This window comes from Bos taurus, chromosome 13 (genome assembly GCF_002263795.3).
Source record: "Bos taurus isolate L1 Dominette 01449 registration number 42190680 breed Hereford chromosome 13, ARS-UCD2.0, whole genome shotgun sequence".
Taxonomy (NCBI): domain Eukaryota; kingdom Metazoa; phylum Chordata; class Mammalia; order Artiodactyla; family Bovidae; genus Bos; species Bos taurus.
The window spans coordinates 34,340,039-34,362,705 of NC_037340.1; the positions used below are offsets into that span (position 1 = coordinate 34,340,039).

Sequence of the window (22,667 nt, forward strand, 5' to 3'; positions counted from 1 at the left end):
TGTATTTTTGATTTTTTAATTCCATTGCTGTTGCCCTGGTTTCTTCTTATCCTGACTGTTGTAGTAACAAAACAGGTCTCACTGCCTTTTCAGTCTTCTTGTAGTAACTCTAAAAGCAGAACCATCTTTCTAGAATATAAATTTGAATGAGTTTTCTACTGAAAACCCTTGATGGCTCTTTTTATGTACAAGATAAAACCACATATACTGAAGGTAGTATTTAGCCCTTTCACAGTAGGACCTGGAGCCCGCATTGCAGTCCTTGTTTGTCTGCTGCTCTGTGGGTCTCCTGTCCCTCTCTCCCTCCTGCTTTCCCCTCCCCCTACCTCCCCCACCTACTTTTCTCATCCTCTCCACCAAACAATGCTCTTGTTACAGAAGCATACTGACTTTCCCAAGCTCACACACTGTATTGTGGCTTCTGTGCCTAAAATATAGTTTTTGTTTCTTCTTGGAATATTGTTTCCAAACCTTACCTTTATCTGATTGCTAAAAGTCCTATCTCTTTTAAAACTGAATTTAAGTGTCACCATTACAGACTATTGGAGAAGGAAATGGCAACCCACTCCAGTGTTCTTGCCCGGAGAATGCCAGGGACAGGGGAGCCTGGTGAGCTGCCGTCTATGGGGTCGCACAGAGTCAGACACGACTAAAGCGACTTGGCAGCAGCATTACAGACTATGTTACTTTGCCAGGACTACATAACAAAATATTATAGACCAGTGACTTCAACAACAGAAATCTGTCTGTTCAGTCTTGGAAACCAGGCCTCTGAGATCTCGGTGTCTGCAGGCTTGATTTCCCTGGGGCTCCTCTCCTTAGCTTCCAGATGCCCATCATTTTGCTGTGTCCAAATGTGGTCTTTCTCCTGGTGTGTCTCTGTGTTTCCTAACTTCTTCCTACTATAGGACACCAGTCACATTGGATTAGAGCCCACCCTAAAGGCCTCACCTTAGTCACCTTTTAAAGGGCCTTATCTCCAAATACAATCACACCCTGAGGTTCTAGGGCATTGGGGCTTCAACACATTAATTGGAGGGGGGAAGGGATTGGAAGACACAGTTCAGTCCATAATACAAAGCCGTCACATATGTTCCCTGTAGTAAGTATGGATGTGAGAGTTGGACTGTGAAGAAGGCTGAGCACCGAAGAATTGATGCTTTTGAACTGTGGTGTTGGAGAAGACTCTTGAGAGTCCCTTGGACTGCAAGGAGATCCAACCAGTCCCTTCTGAAGGAGATCAGCCCTGGGATTTCTTTGGAAGAAATGATGCTAAAGCTGAAACTCCAGTACTTTGGCCACCTCATGCGAAGAGTTGACTCATTGGAAAAGACTCTGACGCTGGGAGGGATTGGGGGCAGGAGGAGAAGGGGACGACAGAGGATGAGATGGCTGGATGGCATCACCGACTCGATGGATGTAAGTTTGAGTGAACTCCGGGAGTTGGTGATGGACAGGGAGGCCTGGCGTGCTGCGATTCACGGGGTCGCAAAGAGTCGGACACAATTGAGCGACTGAACTGAACTAACACCCCCTGCCCCCTCCAAATCCAGTAGCACTTTGTACCATTTTTAGCATTTACCGTGTGTGCCTTGATGTGGAGTTATTCATGTTTGTGTGTCTCTGGTGGTTTGTGGGTTTCCTGAGGACGGGAGCTATATCTTAACTCAACTTCACCTCTCCCTGCTGTCCATGATATAGTACTGAGTAGGGCTTGATTGGTGGCTAGATTTTAAATGATCTATTGTAAATCAAGCTTAAATATATTATTTTCCAGAACTTTTAGGAGATTGACATAAAAACATAGGAAGAAAATGTTATACCTCCTATTTTAGAAGTCTTTGAGCATAGCTTGAATTTTTATTTTAGGTTCTTAAATTATACCTAAGTATCAGTTTTCTAGAACTAAATATAACTCTTATGATCTTTAGGTGCAGTCATCTAATTAGCTTCTGTAAGCTACCTATCAATTCTTTCATACTTCCATTACATTTGTTTTCAGATAAAAATGAATGCCATGTCTCAGCCAGCACTGAAAACGTGAAGTTTAGAAGACATTTGCTAAGTCGAGTCAACTCATGTAAGTCCACCCACATCGCTCAGCACCAGTTTAAGACTGATTTAAAATGTGAAGAATTAAGTTCACCACCTTTGATGATTTCTCAAGGCTCAATTGTTCAGAATATCTTATAGTTCCCTTGTATATTGAATCACTGGTCTTGGAAGATATTGGAGAGATGATTACTCACTAAATCTCATGTGCTTGTTGAAAATATAATGTTTAAATTCAAGATATTACTTTAAAAATTAGAGTAGCACCTCATGACCAACCTTTATTTTGTACCAAGTCTAGGTATCAATTCCCAACTATGGGCCAAACTTAATGTTTGTAAAATGGTTTTCCATTGTAGCAAATATATTTTCAGTTTCTAAGTCTGGCTTTTCTGAATATGTTCTTGATAATTAAAGGGAGATGTTTAGTAATTATCACTGGAACCATAAATACATAGCTATTTATCCAAAAACCTAGCTTTGAGGTGTCATCTTAACCAATTCCAACTATTATAATTATCTCCTCATGGTCTTTGTCTTCATTCTGTCGTCTATCCTATTTTTGCTGCCTTATAGATATGCATGTAGAGCCACTCCAATAATTTAAAAACCCTTCAGTGGCTCCTCGCTCACTGCTGATAGAATCCATGCCTTTGCCGGCATTCAGAGCCCTCAAGCAAGCTCCTAAAATGTCCCCATCTTTAGCCAGCTGAGCTTTCTTCCTGTTCTCTGAAATCTCCTTGTTGTTCTTGCCTCTACATCTCGACTTGGACTGTTTTTGTTAGTGTTTCTCTGTAATGTCCCCTGCTCCTCCCTTTCTGGTTTCTCTGCCTGTTGAAGTCTTGTGCAAACCTTCAAGGTTGAGCTCAGGTGTGGAGTGCTCCACGAAGCTTCCCCTGATCACTCTAGCTAGAAGCATGAGCTTTCTTTCTCTCTGCTGACTTCACCCAGGATTTTCTTTATCATTGTTTCAGCATATTTTACCTTGCCACGTCAGTGTGTGTGTGTGTTGGTGTCTATCTTAGGACCAGAAAATCAAACATTTTGTCTAATGTAGTTTTGTCTTGCACAGCGTTCAGCGTAGCCTTTAACGATGCTCAGTATTTGTTTAACAAATTAAGAATGTGCCTGGGCTTTTCTCCCATCCTCCCCTCTATCTTACATCCTTACAGACACACATGGTCCATATTCATGGCAACCATTCATCCTCGTCTTGTCCCCCTGGCAGACCACCATGCTGCCATCTTGCCCTGGGAAAACTGGCCGTGGTGTAATTAGCAAGACACAGTCATTTCCCAGCCTCAGAAATAAACTGTGGTCCCAAAGTTCATGTCCAGTTCCATTGTTTGGAATGCAGAAAACATTTTTCCACAAAAACAGTTATAAATAGTCATTAAGTTTCTCAGTCTGCCCTCCCAAGATTGTTTAACTCATAAGTACTGGTGCAGCCACCACATATCACACTGTTTGTAGAGCAGGGATCCCCAACACATGGGCCACTGGTACCAGTCCACAGCCTGATAGGAACTGGGCCAGACAGCTGAAGGTCAGCCACAGGCAAGTGAGTGAAGCTTCATCTGTGTTTATAGCTTCTTCCCATCGCTCCCATCGGAGAAGGCCATGGCACCCCACTCCAGTACTTTTGCCTGGAAAATCCCATGGACAGAGGAGCCTGGTAGGCTGCAGTCCATGGGGTCACGAAGAGTCGGACACGACTGAGCGACTTCACTTTCACTTTCACTTTCATGCATTGGAGAAGGAAACGGCAACCCACTCCAGTGTTCTTGTCTGGAGAATCCCAGGGACGGGGGAGCCTGGTGGGCTGCTGTCTATGGGGTCACACAGAGTCGGACACGACTGAAGTGACTTAGCAGCAGCAGCAGCAGCATCACTCCCATTATTGGCTGAGCTCAGGAAGGCAAGCTCAGGGCTCCCACTGATTCTGCATTTTGGTGAGCTGTATAATTATTTCATTATATATCACAATGTAATAATAATAGAAATAAATGTAATGTGTTTAATCACCCAAAAACCATCCACCTGCCCCATTCTGTCAAAAAATTGTCTTCCCCCAAACCTGTCCCTGATGCTGTAAAGTTTAGGGACCGCTGTTGTAGAGAACCTCTGACTCTGGATATGGAAGCATATCTCTCATGTCCTGGAAGCAAAATAGGGACTTCTTGGGCAGCCTGAGCAGTAGGAAGTCTGAGCAGGGGCTCTGGCAGGGCGCCCCCCCACCATTAAACACCCTCATGACAGGAGCTTTTGGGTTTCCAATATTTGCATAAGAAACATTTAGCTCTAGGTCACTGGTACTCTCATGAGCTCTGAACTGAGGGCAAGGAGGCTCTTGTTCTGCTGACCCTCCCCACAGTAGATGAGGATGGTAAACAGTGCTTCAGTTGTCTTGTCACATGGGGGGTCATTTTTAATTTGGGTGTCTGGGAGTTGACGATATCTTTCTTGAGCTTGGCATGATTTGTTTTATGAACCTATTACACCACTTCACCCTCATTAGTGTGATCTCTTTTCTCTCACAGCCTGGCAACTTATACAGTAATTTCCCACAGTTTGCATTTAATGGAAGGAGACCATTGTCTGCTCATGGACCAAGTCTAACTCATAATCGTAACTGAAGTTATGTGCAGGAGGAATACGACCTTTAGCTTAAGCATAAAGCGTTTAATAACCACCCACACATGCAATAACATAACCCCAGTTCTGCGGGATTGTGCCAATAGCCAGAGTCACATACACCATACTTATTGGCACATAATTCTCCAGCATCTCATTGAAATTTGAAGCAGTAGTCTAAATTATGCTATGCACTTTAATATTTTTAGCATTGAATTTGATAGTTGCTTCATTTTTCTGGTAGCAGACCCATGCCTGCTTCCTGACAGGAGCAGCTATCCTTGCTCTGAATTTGTGCTCGTCTCCTGCCCGTTTCTGCAGCCCCCCACCTCCTCTCTGGGCCCATCCCCTGCTGGGGTTGGTCCATGAGCACCCGCACCCCATCTTCACCCAGGGGAGCCAGCAGATAGGAGATGAAAGGAGTTAGAATTTTAGTTCTCCTGTGACACTGACACCCCAGGTAATCCTGGGGGCTGATGTGGGACGAGAAGGCTGCCAGGGTATCCACACTCAGAACTCTCAAATTTTGCATTAGTTGAACACATTTCTCATCTCTTTGGTGTGTTTTAAATAATTTATGTTTGGCAACAGTGGGCCTTGTTTATTAGATGGCAGAGAATAAATTCAAGATGAGATGTTTTGATGTGACCTGTCTCCTTTAAAAAAGGATTCAACATCATGGATTAAAAAAAAAAAAAAGAACCACTCTCTTGGCTGTTTTGTAATAGTGCTTATGTGACAGCACTTTCTGCTGTGGCCTTGTTTGCCTGTGACAATTTATTGTTGTGTTGTCAATAGCTCCACTTTTTTACTATATAAAACTTAGGTTTTTCACTAATCATCCAAATGTTTAACCAGATGATGAATGGTCTGCTTAGACTTGAAGGAGCCTGTACAAGAAAGGGGAGAGAGGAGAAATTAAATCTGTTGAGTACTGCTCTGCACCATGTCCTTTATGTGTCTTTTAGGATCTTAACTCCATTTTACAATGGAGGAATTTGGGCTTGAGAAATGTTTAAAAAATGAATCTGAGGTCAGAGGTCTAGTCGGTGATAGATCTGGGTTTCAATCCCAAATCTGATCATCTCACTAATTGAACAGCCTGATCCTACAAGCCCATGTGCCTTTTATTTGTTGAGAAAGATCAGTGACTTGAAATTGGAGGTTGGAGGCAGATTTGGGTGTAGTAAGGTTCTCCTTCCCCACTGACAACCAAAGCTGCTCTCAGGTTCAGTTCCCTTGGCTGTCCTACGGGACTAAAACCCGTTTTACTGACCATTTGATACTGTTGTGAGAATAATAAGCTAGTGAATTTCGGTATGATTTTATAGGTATAAAACCCAATGGAAGAAGAGAGATTTTTAAGTCAAGAGAAAAACTAGTAAAAACCTTAAAACATTAAATGAGATGACTTGGACAGATTTTGTGGTATTTCACATCTTAACATTGCTCTATAAAGCTTCCAAAATGACATTTGTCAGTTTTATAATCCCTACCACCATCATGTGCAAGCTGCATCCCTGAATTAGGTATCTCATCCCTGATTTAGGTATCTCAGGTGCAGCGGAGAGAGTCCTGGCAGCATCCCAGGGACCCCCTTTCATTCACCAGAAGAGATGATTCATTTCTGCACCATATCAAACAGGTTTGGACTCTAGTAGATACTGAAGAAATGTTTGTAGCCAGTGAGGACCTGGAAAATTCTCAGGCTGTTGAATAGTCATAGATGTGTCAGACTAGCAATAATGTTAATGTTCTCAGAACAGTTTATATTTTTGAAGTTTTTAGTAAGCCCAAGTATGAAAGTCACATTTTGTAAACGTGCTTTCACAGAATTGCTGTTCAAAAGTGGTTCCAGGTTTCTGGGCACCTTTCATAGATTACAGGATGGTGAATACTGAAAGACAGCTCTGAGCTCTGAGTTGTCATCCAGTTACGCTTCTTTCAAGTATACAGAGAAGAGATAAGAAAGGTAGGGAACTCATTAAGTTATAAGGACAAGACTATGAATGAAGTGTCTGTGAGCCTGGGAAGTACCAAGGTCATGTCCTAGGCTTAACCCAAACTTTTACCCCATTAAAGCCCTAGGTCTAAAGATAAATGCTTTCAGAAGACCAGCTGAGACCATTGGAAGGATGGTATTAGAACAGTGCTCAGATATGGATCGAGAAGTCTGCACTCAGTCAGCCTTGGAGCAGATGTGTGTAGGACTCTTCCCCATCTGCCACACATCCCAAGAAGGGTCCCTGGTCCTGAGGTGCTGACTCCCACTGCTTCTTGGGCCAACCCTGAACCTGCTTCCTAGGTGTGGTGGCTGGAGGCCTCCAGAATGGGAAAGGAGACCTAGGAAGCAAAGAGTGCACACACACAGCAGACACTGTGGCCCAATTTGGTCCATCGCTATGGACCACATTTGGCTTGTACAGTGTTTGTTTTCAACATGAATAACATTATTAACTGGTGTTATTCCAACTAGTTTCTAATTGGATTTTCTGTTAACCCCTTTAATGTGCACACCCAGATTTCTGGGTTTTCTGGAAAACTGTAAGATGTGACAGCTTTAGGCCTGCCATTCGAAGTGACTGTCGTCCATTAGAGCTAGTGAGGAGCTGCCTCTATGAGATGAGTGAGAACTTTCCAGGTCTCACAACCTACCCCCTGCAACCCCTGCCCTTCACTATTGGTTTTCTTTAAATAGAATTAAGAGGAAAGTTAAATGTTACCCACTCTGCCATTTGTGTTAAAACTGAAAATAACAGGTTGAGAGGATAGCATGTTTCAATATACCTGAGAGACTGTTATTCTCCTAGGACTATTGTGTGTAACAATGTACCATAAACTGGGTGGCTTTAAACAACAGCAATTTTTACTCTCACTGTTTTGGAGGCAAGAAAACTGAAATCCAGGTGCTGGCAGAGCCTTGCTCCTGCAAAGGCCTCTCGGATCCATAGCTTCAGGTGGCACCACGTGTTCCTTGCTTTGTGGCTGCATCACTCCACCCTCTACCCCATCTTCTCATTACTGTCTTCCCTGTGTCCAGCCTTTCTTCCCGTAAGAACAGCCATCATATTGTAATAGGACCTACCCTATTCCAGGACAGGGCTTCCCTGTTGGCTCAGTGGTAAAGAATCTGCCTGCTAATGCAGGAGACACGGTTCGATCCCTGGGTTGGAAAGATCCCCTGGAGAAAGAAATGGCAACTCACTCCGGTATCTTTGCCTGGAAAAATTCCATGGACAGAAGAGCCTGGCGGGCCAGAGTCCATAGGGTCACGGGCTTACGACCTCAGCATAACATTTTGGGGAACACAATTCAGCCCATAACTGATGGCGTGTTTCTTGGTGGAGCACAGAATAGTTGTTTAAGGGCAGAGGTCCTTGGAACAAAGTACCTGGAGTCATACTTATACCTTGTTTGCTCTCTCATCTGGGCAGTTGCTCACCCGTCTCAGTGCCTCCTCGCCCTCATCTGCAAAATGAGGATGAGGGTACCCACCTTCCCCCTCCCACCTTATAGGCTTGAAGTGAAGACAGACCCTATAAAGCCCTTGGAACAGTGCGTGGCACATACTCAGTTTCAATGAACTGAACTATTAATTATCTTCATTGTTATCTGTGTTTACTCAGACACAATTTCTATGCATACAAGGAGTTTCTATGCCAAAAAGCTATTATTTAAGATAGCATTATGAAGCAAACCATGGTGAAAGTAGGAATAAGAGATAGAAATGCTTCATGAAAAAAAGTAAGTCAATAAAAGAGAGTGCGAGAGACTGGAATATTAATACGATTTATTTTTCATACAAATTAAGTAATTATAATACATTAATAATGTTTAGCCTCCTCGTGCTGTTGGATTACCTGCATGGCTTCTAGATGCACTTGAAACTGATAAAAGACCCAGATAGGAACTTTAGACTCAGAGGCTCAAACGTTGACTGTGGGCTGGGTGAGCACAGTGCCCCGGAGGTGATATTGGAGAGCTTAGTCCAGGAGGAGCATCCAGAGACACAGGACTTCTAAGCATCCCTCCTGCTTCCTTGGAAGCATGTTATTACTCTCTCCCTCTTTCCCATAAACCCTTGCATTGAAATTATCCTGGTATCCAGGCTCTAGATCAGAGATTGAGGCTAAATAATTATTTACATTTAAACCTTACTTTTCTTTCAAAGGGAACAAATATTTTGAGATACATTATTTTGTTTTTCCACATAACTTTTATGCAAGACAGCCATAAAACTTGAAGTTTATTATAAACTAAGAGCCCTGATAGAGAAGGTTTAAAGAGATGATAAGACTTTTTGAAGTCCCTGGATGAAATTTGTTCTGCAAGTTAGGGGCTATTGGGTTTGTAAAACTATAGTACATATATATATATAAAATCTTTCTCCAAGGTACACTGCCCTGAAAAATGAGAATATTCAGATAAAATCAAAGTATCTTACCTAAATGGCGAAAGGGACATATGGGTGTATGATTTGTGATTTTATTTTAGTAAAAGAGGTTAGGCTGTTTAATTTTTGGCAAAGAAGTGGTATTGTATCATTCAACTGTTAGTAATTTGGAACACTTCAATTAAATGATGAATTCATCAGAACTCCTTCGGTTGCAAATGCGTGAAGGCCAGCTCAAGCCAGCATATGCAAATCAAAGGAACTTAATTGTTTATATAACTATGGTTTCCAGAGGTGCATCTGGCGTCAGGCATGACTGCAGCCAGGAACTCAGATGATCTCAGCTGGACTCTTTCGGCTCTGCCGGTTTCTTTGTTCGTCATTCTCCAGACAGCATGTGATCAGTAAGATGACTGGCCGGCAGCAACTTGGGACTGTCATCTTCCCAGTTTAGCAGACCCAATGGAAAGATAATTCATTGGGCCAAATGCCTCACTACCTGCCTTAAGGAAGATGCGAATCAACTCTCCTTAACCCCATTTGATGAATGATCACTGAGTCCTAGCCAAGGACTTGTATTCCCGGTTCTGCAGTAGAGGAGTGTGTGTGTACCCAGGGACTGAAGGCCCCCCTTGAGTCTCCTGGAGTGAGAGAGGCTTTCTCCAAAGGAATTCAAAGAAGGGCAATGGAAGCAAGTGCTCAGCAGACCAAAACTATAGTGGCCTCAGACTGTGACACACGATGTGTGAAGTCATGTAAAGACTGTAGGTTCTGATTTTAAGATGCAAAGAATGTTCTGCCTTCTCTTATTACAAAATCCATCCAAAACGAAGGAAATAAAAAATTCCAGCTCTATCTTTGATAAAAGGTAGATGACATCACTAACCCTAATCCACTGACGTGAACAGAAAGTTGTGATGCTGTGACTTAGCAGAGGAAGGTGAAAATCTGAGCTCCCACAGAGAGTAACAGGAAAGGAAACAGTTTTGCCTTGCAGAACCTTGGGAGGTCCTGTGATTACAGTTATCAGGTCAGGCTGGAGGAATAGTTAGAAACACAGACTCAGTTGAAAGTCTGTAAAAGGACCAGTTGGACACACGGGTCCTTGTCTCAACCCAGCTGGATACCCACCTTCCCCAGAGGATGAGACGTTTATTCTCTGGAGATGTTGAGTCTTAAGAGAACCTAGGCTTGGGAACATGGGAGCTCCGAGAGTGGGGTTACGTAGACATCTGCCCTGCACTTTGAGCACCAGGAGCCAAACTTCTAAGTCCCCATTCAGGTGCTAGGAGTTTCTCTAGAGAAGCTAACTGTTTGCAGAAAAACTCCTTACAGGGGTTCCCCACAGGGAAAACCAGCTGGCTGCTTTTCAATAAAGAGCACCTTCAACAAGCTCAGTCCACAGACAGAGCTGCCATCTTGCTTTGCTGGTAATTTCCCACTTAAATGGAAAAGACAGCCAAAGATCAACAGATATGTGGAAATGCCTCCCATAGGAAAGCAGAAATTAAGAGCAACAGAGAACTCTAAGACAGAACTGTAGAGACAGAAATAGGAAACTTAAGAAATGGACTAGAAGTACTGTCTCTGAAAATGTGAGATTTTGCATGGATAACAGAGTCCTTTTTAAAAAGGAGAAGAAAAGAAAGGAAAATTAAAGAACAAAAAGAAACCCACAAAAATTAAGAATATGATGGTTGAAACAAATTTCTTACAGGGATTGCTTATTTAACTTACGTGCAGAGTGCATCATGTGAAATGCTGAGCTGGATAAAGTACAAACTGTAATCAAGATTTCTGGGAGAAATATCAATAACCTGAGATATGTAGATGATACCACCCTTACGGCAGAAAGCAAAGAACTAAGGAGTCTCTTGATGAAAGTGAAAGAGGAGAGTGAAAAAAGTTGGCTTAAAACTCAACATTCAGAAAACTAAGATCATGGCATCCGGTCCCATCACTTCATGGGAAATAGATGGAGAAACAATGGAAATAGTGAGAGACTTTATTTTCTTGGGCTCCAAAATCACTGCATATGGTGACTGCAGCCATGAATTTAAAAGACACCTTCTCCTTGGAAGGAAAGCTATGACCAACTTAGACAGCATATTCACATTACTTTTCCAACAAAGGTCTGTCTAGTCAAAGCTGTGGTTTTTCCAGTAATTGTGTATGGATGTGAGAGTTGGATTATAAAGAAAGCTGAGCAACGAAGAATTGATGCTTTTGATCTGTGGTATTGGAGAAGACTCTTGAGAGTCCCTTGGACTGCAAGGAGATCCAGTCATTCAATCCTAATAGAAATCAGCCCTAAATATTCATTAGAAGGACTGATGCTGAAGCTGAAACTCCAATCCTTTGGCCACCTGATGCGAAGAGCTGACTTATTTGAAAAGACCCTGATGCTGGGAAAGATTGAAGGTGGGAGGAGAAGGGGACGACAGAGAATGAGATGGTTGGATGGCATCACTGAATCAATGGACATGAGTTTGAGCAAGCTCTGGGAGATGGTGAAGGACAGGGAGGCCTGGCATGCTGCAGTCCATGGGGTCACAAAGAGTCAGACATGACTGAGTGAACTGACGGACTGACAGGGATTGACATAATCCAGAAAGTTCAGTCACTCACTTAATCCAAGAGAAAATGGGAGAAAGTTATCAGAGAAATAATACAAGACACTCTCCCAGAATCCAGAGAAGAAAAATTGTCATATACAAAGTATTCTGCATAAGAACAAACAAGAGACTTCTCAACATCAGTACTTATGTGTAAACATAAATTTTTGAAACAGTCTCTTAAGGGATAATTTTTATCATTAAAAAAGTTGTGATACTGTGACTTAGCAGAGGAAGGTGAAAATCTTCTTTTACCTCAGAGTTACTGTCAAGTATCTCTAAATAATTTCCTTAGCACATTTAAAATATTCCACTTACAAATTTTACATTATTTAAACTTATTTATATCTTTTATATAATCTAAAGTATGCCTTCAAATTTGTGTTTTAGAGATTCAGAGTATTTTATGGTGCTTATTTTAGTTCCTTATTGTTTTATTCACTCAACAGATAATTGAATAATCTTTTCTCAAAGCACTGTAAAGTTTATATTCCTTGTTTTATATGGTAGTGCAACATCTGGTCCATAGCTTTGTAGTCAGTGACAATAAATAACTGATTTAGAAACTCACTGGTATTAAGGTATGTGATAGCATGATCTGCAAAATGTTGGCTGTTTTTTCTTTATCCAGCATATAGTGATTTGAAGTGACAAATGTTTGGCTCTTATTTTTATACGTGTATATTGTTGTCTAGTCGCTATATTGTGTCCAACTCTTTTGCAACCCCATGGACTGTAACCTGCCAGGCTCCTCTGTCCATGGGATTTCCCAGGCAATAATACTAGAGTGGGTTGCCACTTCTTTCTCCAGGGGATCTTCCTGACCCAGAGATTGAACCTAGATCTCCTGCTTGGTAGGCAGATTCTTTACCACTGAACCATCAGGTTATCCTTATACATGTATAAAACTATTAATTATGAGTAACACAATATCTATGTAGGATATTGGGGGTTTTTTTAGTTAAAAAAAATTGGACTATAATTGCTATACAGTGTAGTATTTGTTTCTGCTGTACAGCAGTGTGAATCAGCCATATGTATACATACATCCCCTCCCTCTTGAGCTTCTCTCCCCGCCCACCCTCCAGGCCATCACAGAGCTGAGCTCCCTGTGCTTTACAGCAGCTTCCCACCAGCTATCTGTTTTATACATGGTAGTGTATATATGTCATTGCTACGCTATTTAAAATAGCCAGGACATGAAAGCAGCCTAAATGTCTGTAGGCAGATCAATCTATAAATAAATTGTGGTACATATATACAATGGAATACTACTCAGCCATAAAAATGAATGAAATTGGGTCACCTAGAGTCGGTAATGCAGAGTGAAGTCAGAAAGAGAAAAACAAATATTGAATATTAGTGAGTTGAGAATGTAGCATGAAATATTACTTTTTGTCTTTTATCAGTGAAGAAGATAGTCTCGAGTGTTATTTTCTTCCAGAAATTAGAAGCATCAAAAGTTAAAATTTAGCAGACATGTTTTCCACATTTTAATTAGTGTGAATTAATTTAAAATTGTTAAAATTAATATTTGAAAAAATAATATTTTTAAGATTCAGTGCATACTGACTGTATAATAAAATATAGTTTTATGGTATTTTTTTAGATGGAAAGTTTTCTCTAAATTGCATTTTGGTTTTTAAAACATTCTGAAATTTAGTTTGTAAATATTACAAAGAATTGAAATTTCTTTTTTTTTTTTTAATTTTTTTCTTTGTGTTCCTTTTTTTTAAATTTATTTATTTTAATTGGAGGCTAATTACTTTACAATATTGTAGTGGTTTTTGCCATACATTGACAAGAATCAGCCATGGTTGTATATGTGTTCCCCATCCTGAACCCCCCTCCCTCTTCCCTCCCCATCCCATCCCTCTGGGTCATCCCAGTGCATCAGCCCTGAGTACCCTGTCTCATGCATCAAACCTGGACTGACGATCTGCAATATAGCTCCCCTCTTTTTGGATTAGTTTTGAACACCTAATGAAATGGAAGGCAGGTTTCTTTTTCCCTTAAAAAGGGCTATATTTTATTCCTTAATGTACTATAATGAGAGCAAAATAATATAGAAAAATCAAGAAATGAAAAAGTGCCAAGATCCTTCTTGCCAATATAACTTTTTAGAATTGTGCTGAGTTGCTTCTGCTGTAAAAACCAGACTCACTTGTCTATTATGGATTCTCCAGGTAATGACATTTTGTAGAGGATTTTTGTAGTTCTTTTGGCTCAGCAAGGTCAAGAATTTTAAATTAGAATTACAGAACTGGAAGGCATCCTCATCTTCATTTTACAAATGAAGGAACTGAAGTCCAGAGGAATCATGATTTATCCAGGGTCACACACTTAATAGTGAAGGTTGGATGAGAATCATGGCCTCCTGGCAGGCAGCTCAGTGATCTTTGTAAAAGACTCTTTGGGTTTATTCTCACCACCATCACATTACATGCAGTGTTCATAATTTATTGTATTAGGCCCAAGTAGCAGGTTATGAGTTTGTGTTTAATTTTCTGAAGCTAAGTGAGCATTTAGAATTAGGAATATTGACAGTGACCAAAAAATAAATAAAAATGGCAAGAAGCGTTTGGAAGATCTCTCATCCAGGGTAGAAGATGTCCCTTGATTAGACTCTGGCCCTGCTCTCCAGATGAAAATTCTTTGTACATTATTCTCTAGGACCTGAATCTATCTACTGGAAGGTTCTCTGCTCATCTTCTTCCAAGCCCACAGTTACGTGGTCCTTGAAAAATATACCTCTTTGGGGGCTATTTGGGCATTTCTGGTAGCTCAGCTAGTAAAGAATCCTCCTGCAATGCAGGATACCTGATTTCAATCCTTGTGTTGGGAAGATTTCCTGGAGGAGGGCATGGCAATCCACTCCAGTATTCTTGCCTGTAAAATCCCCATGGACAGAGGAGCTTGGTGGGCTGCAGTCCATGGGGTTGAAATGAGTTGGACATGACTGAGCGACTCAGCATGCAGCACATACTGGGGGCTATGTAACCTTTTTCCCTACTCTCTGACCTTGCAATTTTGGCAGCTTGCACATTGTTTGCAGAGTCAGCCAGCGGCTTAGAGGCAAAGCTTGTGAAGTTTTGGGGCTTGTTGTGCCCTCAGAAACTTTGGCTTCTAATCCGCCTTCTTGTAGTTGACTCCATTTGCCAGTAAGAGAAGGACTGGGTGTCCCAGTCTGGCAGGGACAGTCTCAGTTTATATTAATAGTGCTCATGCATATTAAGTAATAATGCCCTCTTTCACTCTCAAAACTATCCCAGCTTGGACAATAAATTATGTACTGTCACTCTAGCCAAAAGAGCACACCAGAGGATCCCACACCTAATTTATTCCTTTGTTTCCTCTCTGCAATTCCCCTGTCTCTCAACTTACAAGGGTCCTTGGTTGGCCAATTGAAATAGGTTTCATGGGAAGTTCATGTGCTCATCCTGATCTACAGCAAGGCTGACTTCCCTCCATTCACAATAGAAAATGTAAAAGGCCATTTTTGCTCAAAGCATTTTTCAGTCTCCTCTTTTACTGTGTATAGTCCAGAAGCAATCAAATTTTCTAACTCTGGGAGCCTCCAGATTTCTGGATTCTCTGCTCCCTTTCAGTTTTGCCCTCAGACCTCTTATTTCTTGCCCATGCAGATTTCTTTCTTGTAAATTCTCAATAAATACAGCAAGTAATAATGTTATTCTAATGTTCTGCTTTCTGTCTCTTTTCCCTTACAGCTATAGGCTTAGTTGGCCTTCCCAGGTGGTGCTAGTGGTAAAGAACCTGCCGCAGTGCAGGTGACCTAAGGGACACTGGTTCGATCCCTCGGTCGGAAAGATCCCCTTGAGGAGGGCATGGCAACCCACTCCAGTATTCTTCCTGGAGAACCTCATGGACAGAGGAGCCTGGTGGGCTATAGTCCACGGGGTCCCAAGGAATCAGACATGACTGAAGCGACTGAGCACACATGCATAGTCTTAGTTAGACACTTGTTGGGCCTTTGAAGCTATCTCATGCATTTTCAGAAATTGAGGTATAATTTACATACAGTAAACACACAGCTTTCAGTTTAATGAGTTTTGACAGTTGTATACCCCCATGTAAACCACCTCCAAGAATAAGATAGAGAGCATTTCCATTATCCCTAATGCAAGCCGCTTTCTAGCTATTTCACTTTGATTTGCTCCCTCTGAGGCACAACCACTTTTATGACTTCTGTCACCACGGATTCCTTTCCACAACCCAGCACTTGTATTAATATTAAAAGTTTTGTGACTGGGACTTCCCTGGTTATCCAGGGGTTAAGACTTTGCCTTTCAACGCAGGGGTTGCAAGTTTGATCCCTAGTTGGGGAGCTAAGATCCTACATGCTTCATGGCCAAAAAACTGAAACATAAAAGAGAACAATATTGTAACAAGTTCAGTCAAGACTTTAAAAATGGTCCACATCAAAAAAAATCTTTTTTAAACAATTGATTAAAAAAAGAAAATTTGTGACTGTGTGACATGACTGTTTCTGTCTTTTCCTTGGTTTCTCTCTTTCCTGCTGCTGGGCCTCTAAGCAGTTCTCATCTATTTTAGATTTTTTGTTTGGCTTGTACTTCACTTAAAGGTAGCATTTTTTATGTTACTTGGGAAAAGCTAAGTGCTATAGTAAATGAACTACAAAAAACATAATAGCTTCAACCTAATCAAAATATATTTATTGCTATTGAGCAGTACACTGAACGTGTTCTTGATCAGTAGATGATGGTCTATATCCTGGACCTTTGAATCCTCCAGCAACTGAGAAAGGAGCAGGAACCCACCTTACCTGCTTCTGAAAAGCCTCAAACTGAGGTCTGACATTCAGTCCCCTCCCACTGATGTTGTTTTACGGGAAAACTATGCACAAGACCACCTCTGGCACAAGAGAGAAGGGTTTGGAATTGGGGACTCTGGCTTGGCAGCTACTTGGCAATGACAGCTCCATACCATGAACTGAAAGAAAAGTCTGTTAATTGTCTACAGGTAACAAAGGTCAGCATCAGAACTTTTATTTTCTTTTAGTGACATAATACTGTATTGCTTTTCTTTTTTTGTCATGTTAGTTTATGTAGTATATCTTTTTATGCTTTTCAAATAAACATTTTAGTATTAGAAAATTTTTAAAAATTGTATTGCAATCTCTATGATATAAATGTTCAAAGCAAAAGCAATTTATTTTCCTTACATTATTCTGGTGAAATTAAAATAATCACTGGCCATAAGCAGATATAATTTAACTCTTAAAAGGTAAAGATCCATGATATCACCATGTCTATTCAGTATTGTACCAGAGATCCTAGCCAGCAGAGTGAAATGTTGCAAGTGGGTGAACCTTAAAAAAAAAAAAAAAAAAAGATGTAGGAATGGAAAGGAAGAAAAAAATGGTCACTATTGGTAAATAATAAAGAACAGAAATGGTATGGACCTAACAGAAGCCAAAGATATTAAGAAGAGGTGGCAAGAATACACAGAACTGTACAAAAAAGATCTTCATGACCCAGATAATCACGATGGTGTGATCACTCACCTAGAGCCAGATATCCTGGAATGTGAAGTCAAGTGGGCCTTAGAAAGCATCACTACGAGTAAAGCTAGTGGAGGTGATGGAATTCCAGTTGAGCTCTTTCAAATCCTGAAAGATGATGCTGTGAAAGTGCTACACTCAATATGCCAGCAAATCTGGAAAACTCAGCAGTGGCCACAGGACTGGAAAAGGTCAGTTGTCATTCCAATCCCAAAGAAAGGCAATGCCAAAGAATGCTCAAACTACCACACAATTGCACTCATTTCACACGCTAGTAAAGTAATGCTCAAAATTCTCCAAGCCAGGCTTCAGCAATATGTGAACTGTGAACTTCCAGTTGTTCAAGCTGGTTTTAGAAAAGGCAGAGGAACCAGAGATCAAATTGCCAACATCCGCTGGATCATGGAAAAAGCAAGAGAGTTCCAGAAAACCATCTATTTCTGTTTTATTGACTATGCCAAAGCCTTTGACTGTGTGGATCACAATAAACTGTGGAAAATTCTGAAAGAGATGGGAATACCAGACCCCTGACCTGCCTCTTGAGAAATCTGTATGCAGGTCAGGAAGCAACAGTTAGAACTGGACATGGAACAACAGACTGGTTCCAAACAGGAAAAGGAGTACGTCAAGGCTGTATATTGTCACCCTGCTTATTTAACTTTTATGCAGAGTACATCATGAGAAACACTGGGCTGAATGAACCACAAGCTGGAAGCAAGATTGCCGGGAGAAATATCAATCACATCAGATATGCAGATGACACCACCCTTATGGCAGAAAGTGAAGAGGAACTCAAAAGCGTGTTGATGAAGGTGAAAGTGTAGAGTGAAAAAGTTGGCTTAAAACTCAGCATTCAGAAAACGAAGATCATGGCATCTGGCCCCGTCACTTCATGGGAAATAGATGGGGAAACAGTGGAAACAGTGTCAGACTTTATTTTTCTGGGCTCCAGAATCACTGCAGATGGTGACTACAGCCATGAAATTAAAAGATGCTTACTCCTTGGAAGGAAAGTTATGACCAACCTAGATAGCATATTCAAAAGCAGAGACATTACTTGGCCAACAAAGGTTTGTCTAGTCAAGGCTATGGTTTTTCCAGTGGTCATGTATGGATGTGAGAGTTGGACTGTGAAGAAAGCTGAATGCCGAAGAATTGATGCTTTTGAACTGTGGTGTTGGAGAAGACTCTTGAGAGTCCCATGGACTGCAAGGAGATCCAACCAGTCCATTCTAAAGGAGATCAGCCCTGGGATTTCTTTGGAAGGAATGATGCTAAAGCTGAAACTCCAGTACTTTGGCCGCCTCATGTGAAGAGTTGACTCATTGGAAAAGACTCTGATGCTGGGAGGGATTGGGGGCAGGAGGAAAAGGGGATGACAGAGGATGAGATGGCTGGATGGCATCACTGACTCAATGGACGTGAGTTTGAGTGAACTCCGGGAGTTGGTGATGGACAGGGAGGCCTGGTGTGCTGCGATTCATGGGGTTGTAAAGAGTCGGACACTACTGAGCGACTGAACTGATAATTGTCTATGTAGAAATTTTACAGAACTCTGCAGCTAAATTCTTAGCATTAACTAGAGAGTTTAGCGAGGTTTTTGGATACAAGATGAGTATAGAAAAGCCAGTTGCATTTCTGTGGACCGCCAACAACAAAAAAAAAATAGAGGAGGTAATTTTTAAGAACATTTTATTTTGAAATAATTAACATCCTATAACATCCTAAACATGGTTTAACTTCTCAAGCTAAGAAATTAACATTGATACAATAATGTTAACTGAACTATGCCTTTATTCACATTTTCCTCAGTTTTTCTACCCTTGCCCTTTTCTCTCTTTCGTGATCAAACTCCATGTAACTGTTAACTCTAGTCTATTTCAGTTTACATCAATTTCTTGCTCTTTTCTTTCTAGGACCTGGCACTTGGAAGGACAGTGGTCTGATCTTTTGTAGAATGGACCTCAGTTGGGGTGTTTGTGTGTGTAAGTCACTCAGTCATGTCTGACTCTTTGTGACCCCATGGACTGTAGCTTGCCAGGCTCCTACGTTCATGGAATTCTCCAGGCAGGAATACTGGAGTGGGTAGCACTCCCTTCCCTAGGGGATCTTCCCAACCCAGGGATCAAACCTGGGTCTTCTGCATTGCAGGCATATTCTTTACTGCCTGAGCCACCAGGGAAGGGGTTTGGCTGATGTTTTCTCATGATTGTATCACATCCTGTCCACATGACATCACTAGCGATGTTAATCTTCATCATTTGGTGTTGTCAGGTTTCTCCACAGCAGAGTTACTACAGAAAGGGCAATTTTAAAAATATAAAGTTTTATGATAGAGGCACAATATAAACAGCATTTGAATAAATATAGTGTCAACAACCTTTATTGACAAACAAACTTTTATCGAAAGACGTTAACTACAAACCAGCTTAATGGAGAGAAACACTGTATTAATGGTTTCTAAAACTCATTGTTGCAAAGATGCTAATTCTCTCAATACACCTAGAATCAAATTCCTAATAGACTTTCGGATTTTAACGTTACTACTACTAACAAAGGTCCATATAGACAAAGCTGTGGTTTTTCCAGTAGTTATGTATGGATGTGAGAGTTGGACCATAAAGAAGGCTGAGTGCTGAAGAATTGATGCTTTTGAACTGTGATGTTGGAGAAGACTCTTGAGAGTCCCTTGGACTGCAAGGAGATCCAACCGGTCAATCCTGAATATTCATTGGAAGGGCTGATGCTGAAGCTGAAACTCCAATACTTTGGACACTTGATACGAAGAGATGACTCATTGGAAAAGACCCTGATTCTGGGAAAGATTGAGGGCAGGACGATAAGGGGACAGTGGGGAACAAGATGATTGGATAGCATCACTGACTCAGTGGACGTGAGTTTGAGTAAGCTTCGGGAGTTGGTGATGAACAGGGAAGCCTGGCATGCTGCAGTCAGTGGGGTCACAAAGAGTCAGACATGACTGAGCAGCTTAACAACAACAATTAGTGTTCATCTTTATTGTTATTTTGGTGATACATAACATTGTAATGATGGCCTTAGAAAGCAGCACTACGAACAAAGCTAGTGAAGGTGATAGAATTCCAGTTGAGCTATTCCAAATCCTGAAAGATGATGCTGTGGAAGTGCTACACTCAATATGCCAGAAAATGTGGAAAACTCAGCAGTGGCCACAGGACTGGAAAAGGTCAATTGTCATTCCAATCCCAAAGAAAGGCAATGCCAAAGAATGCTCAAGCTACCACACAATTGCACTCATCTCACACGCTAGTAAAGTAATGCTCAAAATTCTCCAAGCCAGGCTTCAGCAATATGTGAACCGTGAACTTCCACATGTTCAAGCTGGTTTTAGAAAAGGCAGAGGAACCAGAGACCAAATTGCCAACATCTGCTGGATCATGGAAAAAGCAAGAGAGTTCCAGAAAAACATCTATTTCTGCTTTATTGACTATGCCAAAGCCTTTGACTGTGTGGATCATAATAAACTGTGGAAAATTCTGAAAGAGATGGGAATACCAGACCCCTGACCTGCCTCTTGAGAAATCTGTATGCAGGTCAGGAAGCAACAGTTAGAACTGGACATGGAACAACAGACTGGTTCCAAACAGGAAAAGGAGTACGTCAAGGCTGTATATTGTCACCCTGTTTATTTAACTTATATGCAGGGTACATCATGAGAAACGCTGGACTGGAAGAAACACAAGCTGGAATCAAGATTGCCGGGAGAAATATCAATAACCTCAGATATGCAGATGACACCACCCTTATGGCAGAAAGTGAAGAGGAACTCAAAAGCCTCTTGATGAAAGTGAAAGTGGAGAGTGAAAAAGTTGGCTTAAAGCTCAACATTTAGGAAACGAAGATCATGGCATCTTGTCCCATCACTTCATGGGAAATAGATGGGGAAACAGTGGAAACAGTGGCAGACTTTATTTTTCTGGGCTCCAAAATCACTGCAGATGGTGACTGCAGCCATGAAATTAAAAGACGCTTACTCCTTGGAAGGAAAGTTATGACCAACCTAGACAGCATATTGAAAAGCAGAGACGTTACTTTGCCAACAAAGGTCTGTCTAAGCAAGACTGTGGTTTTTCCAGTGGTCATGTATGGATGTGAGAGTTGGACTGTGAAGAAGGCTGAGCACCGAAGAATTGATGCTTTTGAACTGTGGTGTTGGAGAAGACTCTTGAGAGTCCCTTGGACTGCAAGGAGATCCAACCAGTCTATTCTGAAGGAGATCAGTCCTGGGATTTCTTTGGAAGGAATGATGCTAAAGCTGAAACTCCAGTACTTTGGCCACCTCATGCGAAGAGTTGACTCATTGGAAAAGACTCTGATGCTGGGAGGGACTGGGGGCAAGAGGAGAAGGGGACGACAGAGGATGAGATGGCTGGATGGCATCACTGACTTGATGGACATGAGTCTGAGTGAACTCCGGGAGTTGATGATGGACAGGGAGGCTTGGCGAGCTGCAATTCATGGGGTCGCAAAGAGTTGGACACAACTGAGCAACTGATCTGATCTGATATGATCTGAACATTGTAATTCTGAACTTAAACGGTAAAGGAGTGGTCCAAAAATTGTGAAGACAAAGTGTCTTTCTTGCCTTTTATTGTGACTTAATATGAAATTATAATAATTAAGCCAGTGTATGGTACAAAGATACACAAATTGGCCAATAGAAAGAACTGAGAATTCAGAAACAGATCCATCTATATATATGGGGCCTAGATTTATAACAAAACTGGTATTATAGACCAGTGGGGGAAAGGATAAATAGATTTTTCAATATATCAAGTTGGGGTAAGAGATGCTCATGTGAAAGAGTATGTTATTTAATTCCTATGTCATATCACACACAAAATGGGAAATGGTTCAATTATAAGTTACAAATGAATAGTTATAGTTAAGTTTAATTATAAAATTAGAGGGCTTCTCTGGTGGCTCAGACAGTAAAGAATCTGCCCGCAATGCGGGAGACTTAGGTTCAATCCCTGGGTTGGGAAGATCCCCTGGAGGAGGGCATGGCAACCCACTCCAGTATTCTTGCCAGAAGAATCTACATGGACAGAGGAGCCTGGTGGGCTACAGTATATGGGGTCTCAAAGAGTCTGACATGACTGAGCAACTAAGCGCACACACATGAAATCAGAAGCACAATTCAGAAAAAAACAGTTGAAGAAAAAAACTACCAAAGGAATGTAAACGAAATTGGAAGGAGTGCAAAGGAAAAGAAATGATACAGAAAAAAAAAAATGAGGTCATAGAAATGAGTGAGCCAAGTCAAATACACATTGAAAAGATGATGTAATACCTGTGATTTTAAAATATCAGTGTTTACAATATGCCAGAACTGCATCGTCTATTAACTTTTTTTTATCCTTAGTTACATGCCAGAAATCTAAAAGTGATC

At 41.3% G+C, this 22,667-nt stretch overlaps 1 protein-coding gene across 12 annotated transcripts in view; it reads left to right on the forward strand.

Moving 5' to 3' along the window:
- The window catches only part of ZNF438 (zinc finger protein 438), a 207,508-nt gene that overhangs the window by 108,274 nt on the left and 76,567 nt on the right, over positions 1–22,667 (forward strand). For 10 of the 12 annotated variants that reach the window (XM_059892517.1, XM_059892515.1, XM_059892523.1 and 7 more), the window contains one exon: positions 2,003–2,080. The exons of 1 other annotated variant lie outside the window; for it this stretch is intronic. In XM_059892517.1, the coding sequence (XP_059748500.1) occupies positions 2,079–2,080 (2 nt within the window). In that variant the 5' untranslated portion in view covers positions 2,003–2,078. Of the gene's footprint in view, positions 1–2,002; positions 2,081–6,235; positions 6,332–22,667 lie in introns of all 12 variants that reach the window. One more of the 12 variants, XM_010811223.4, reaches the window with a different exon arrangement.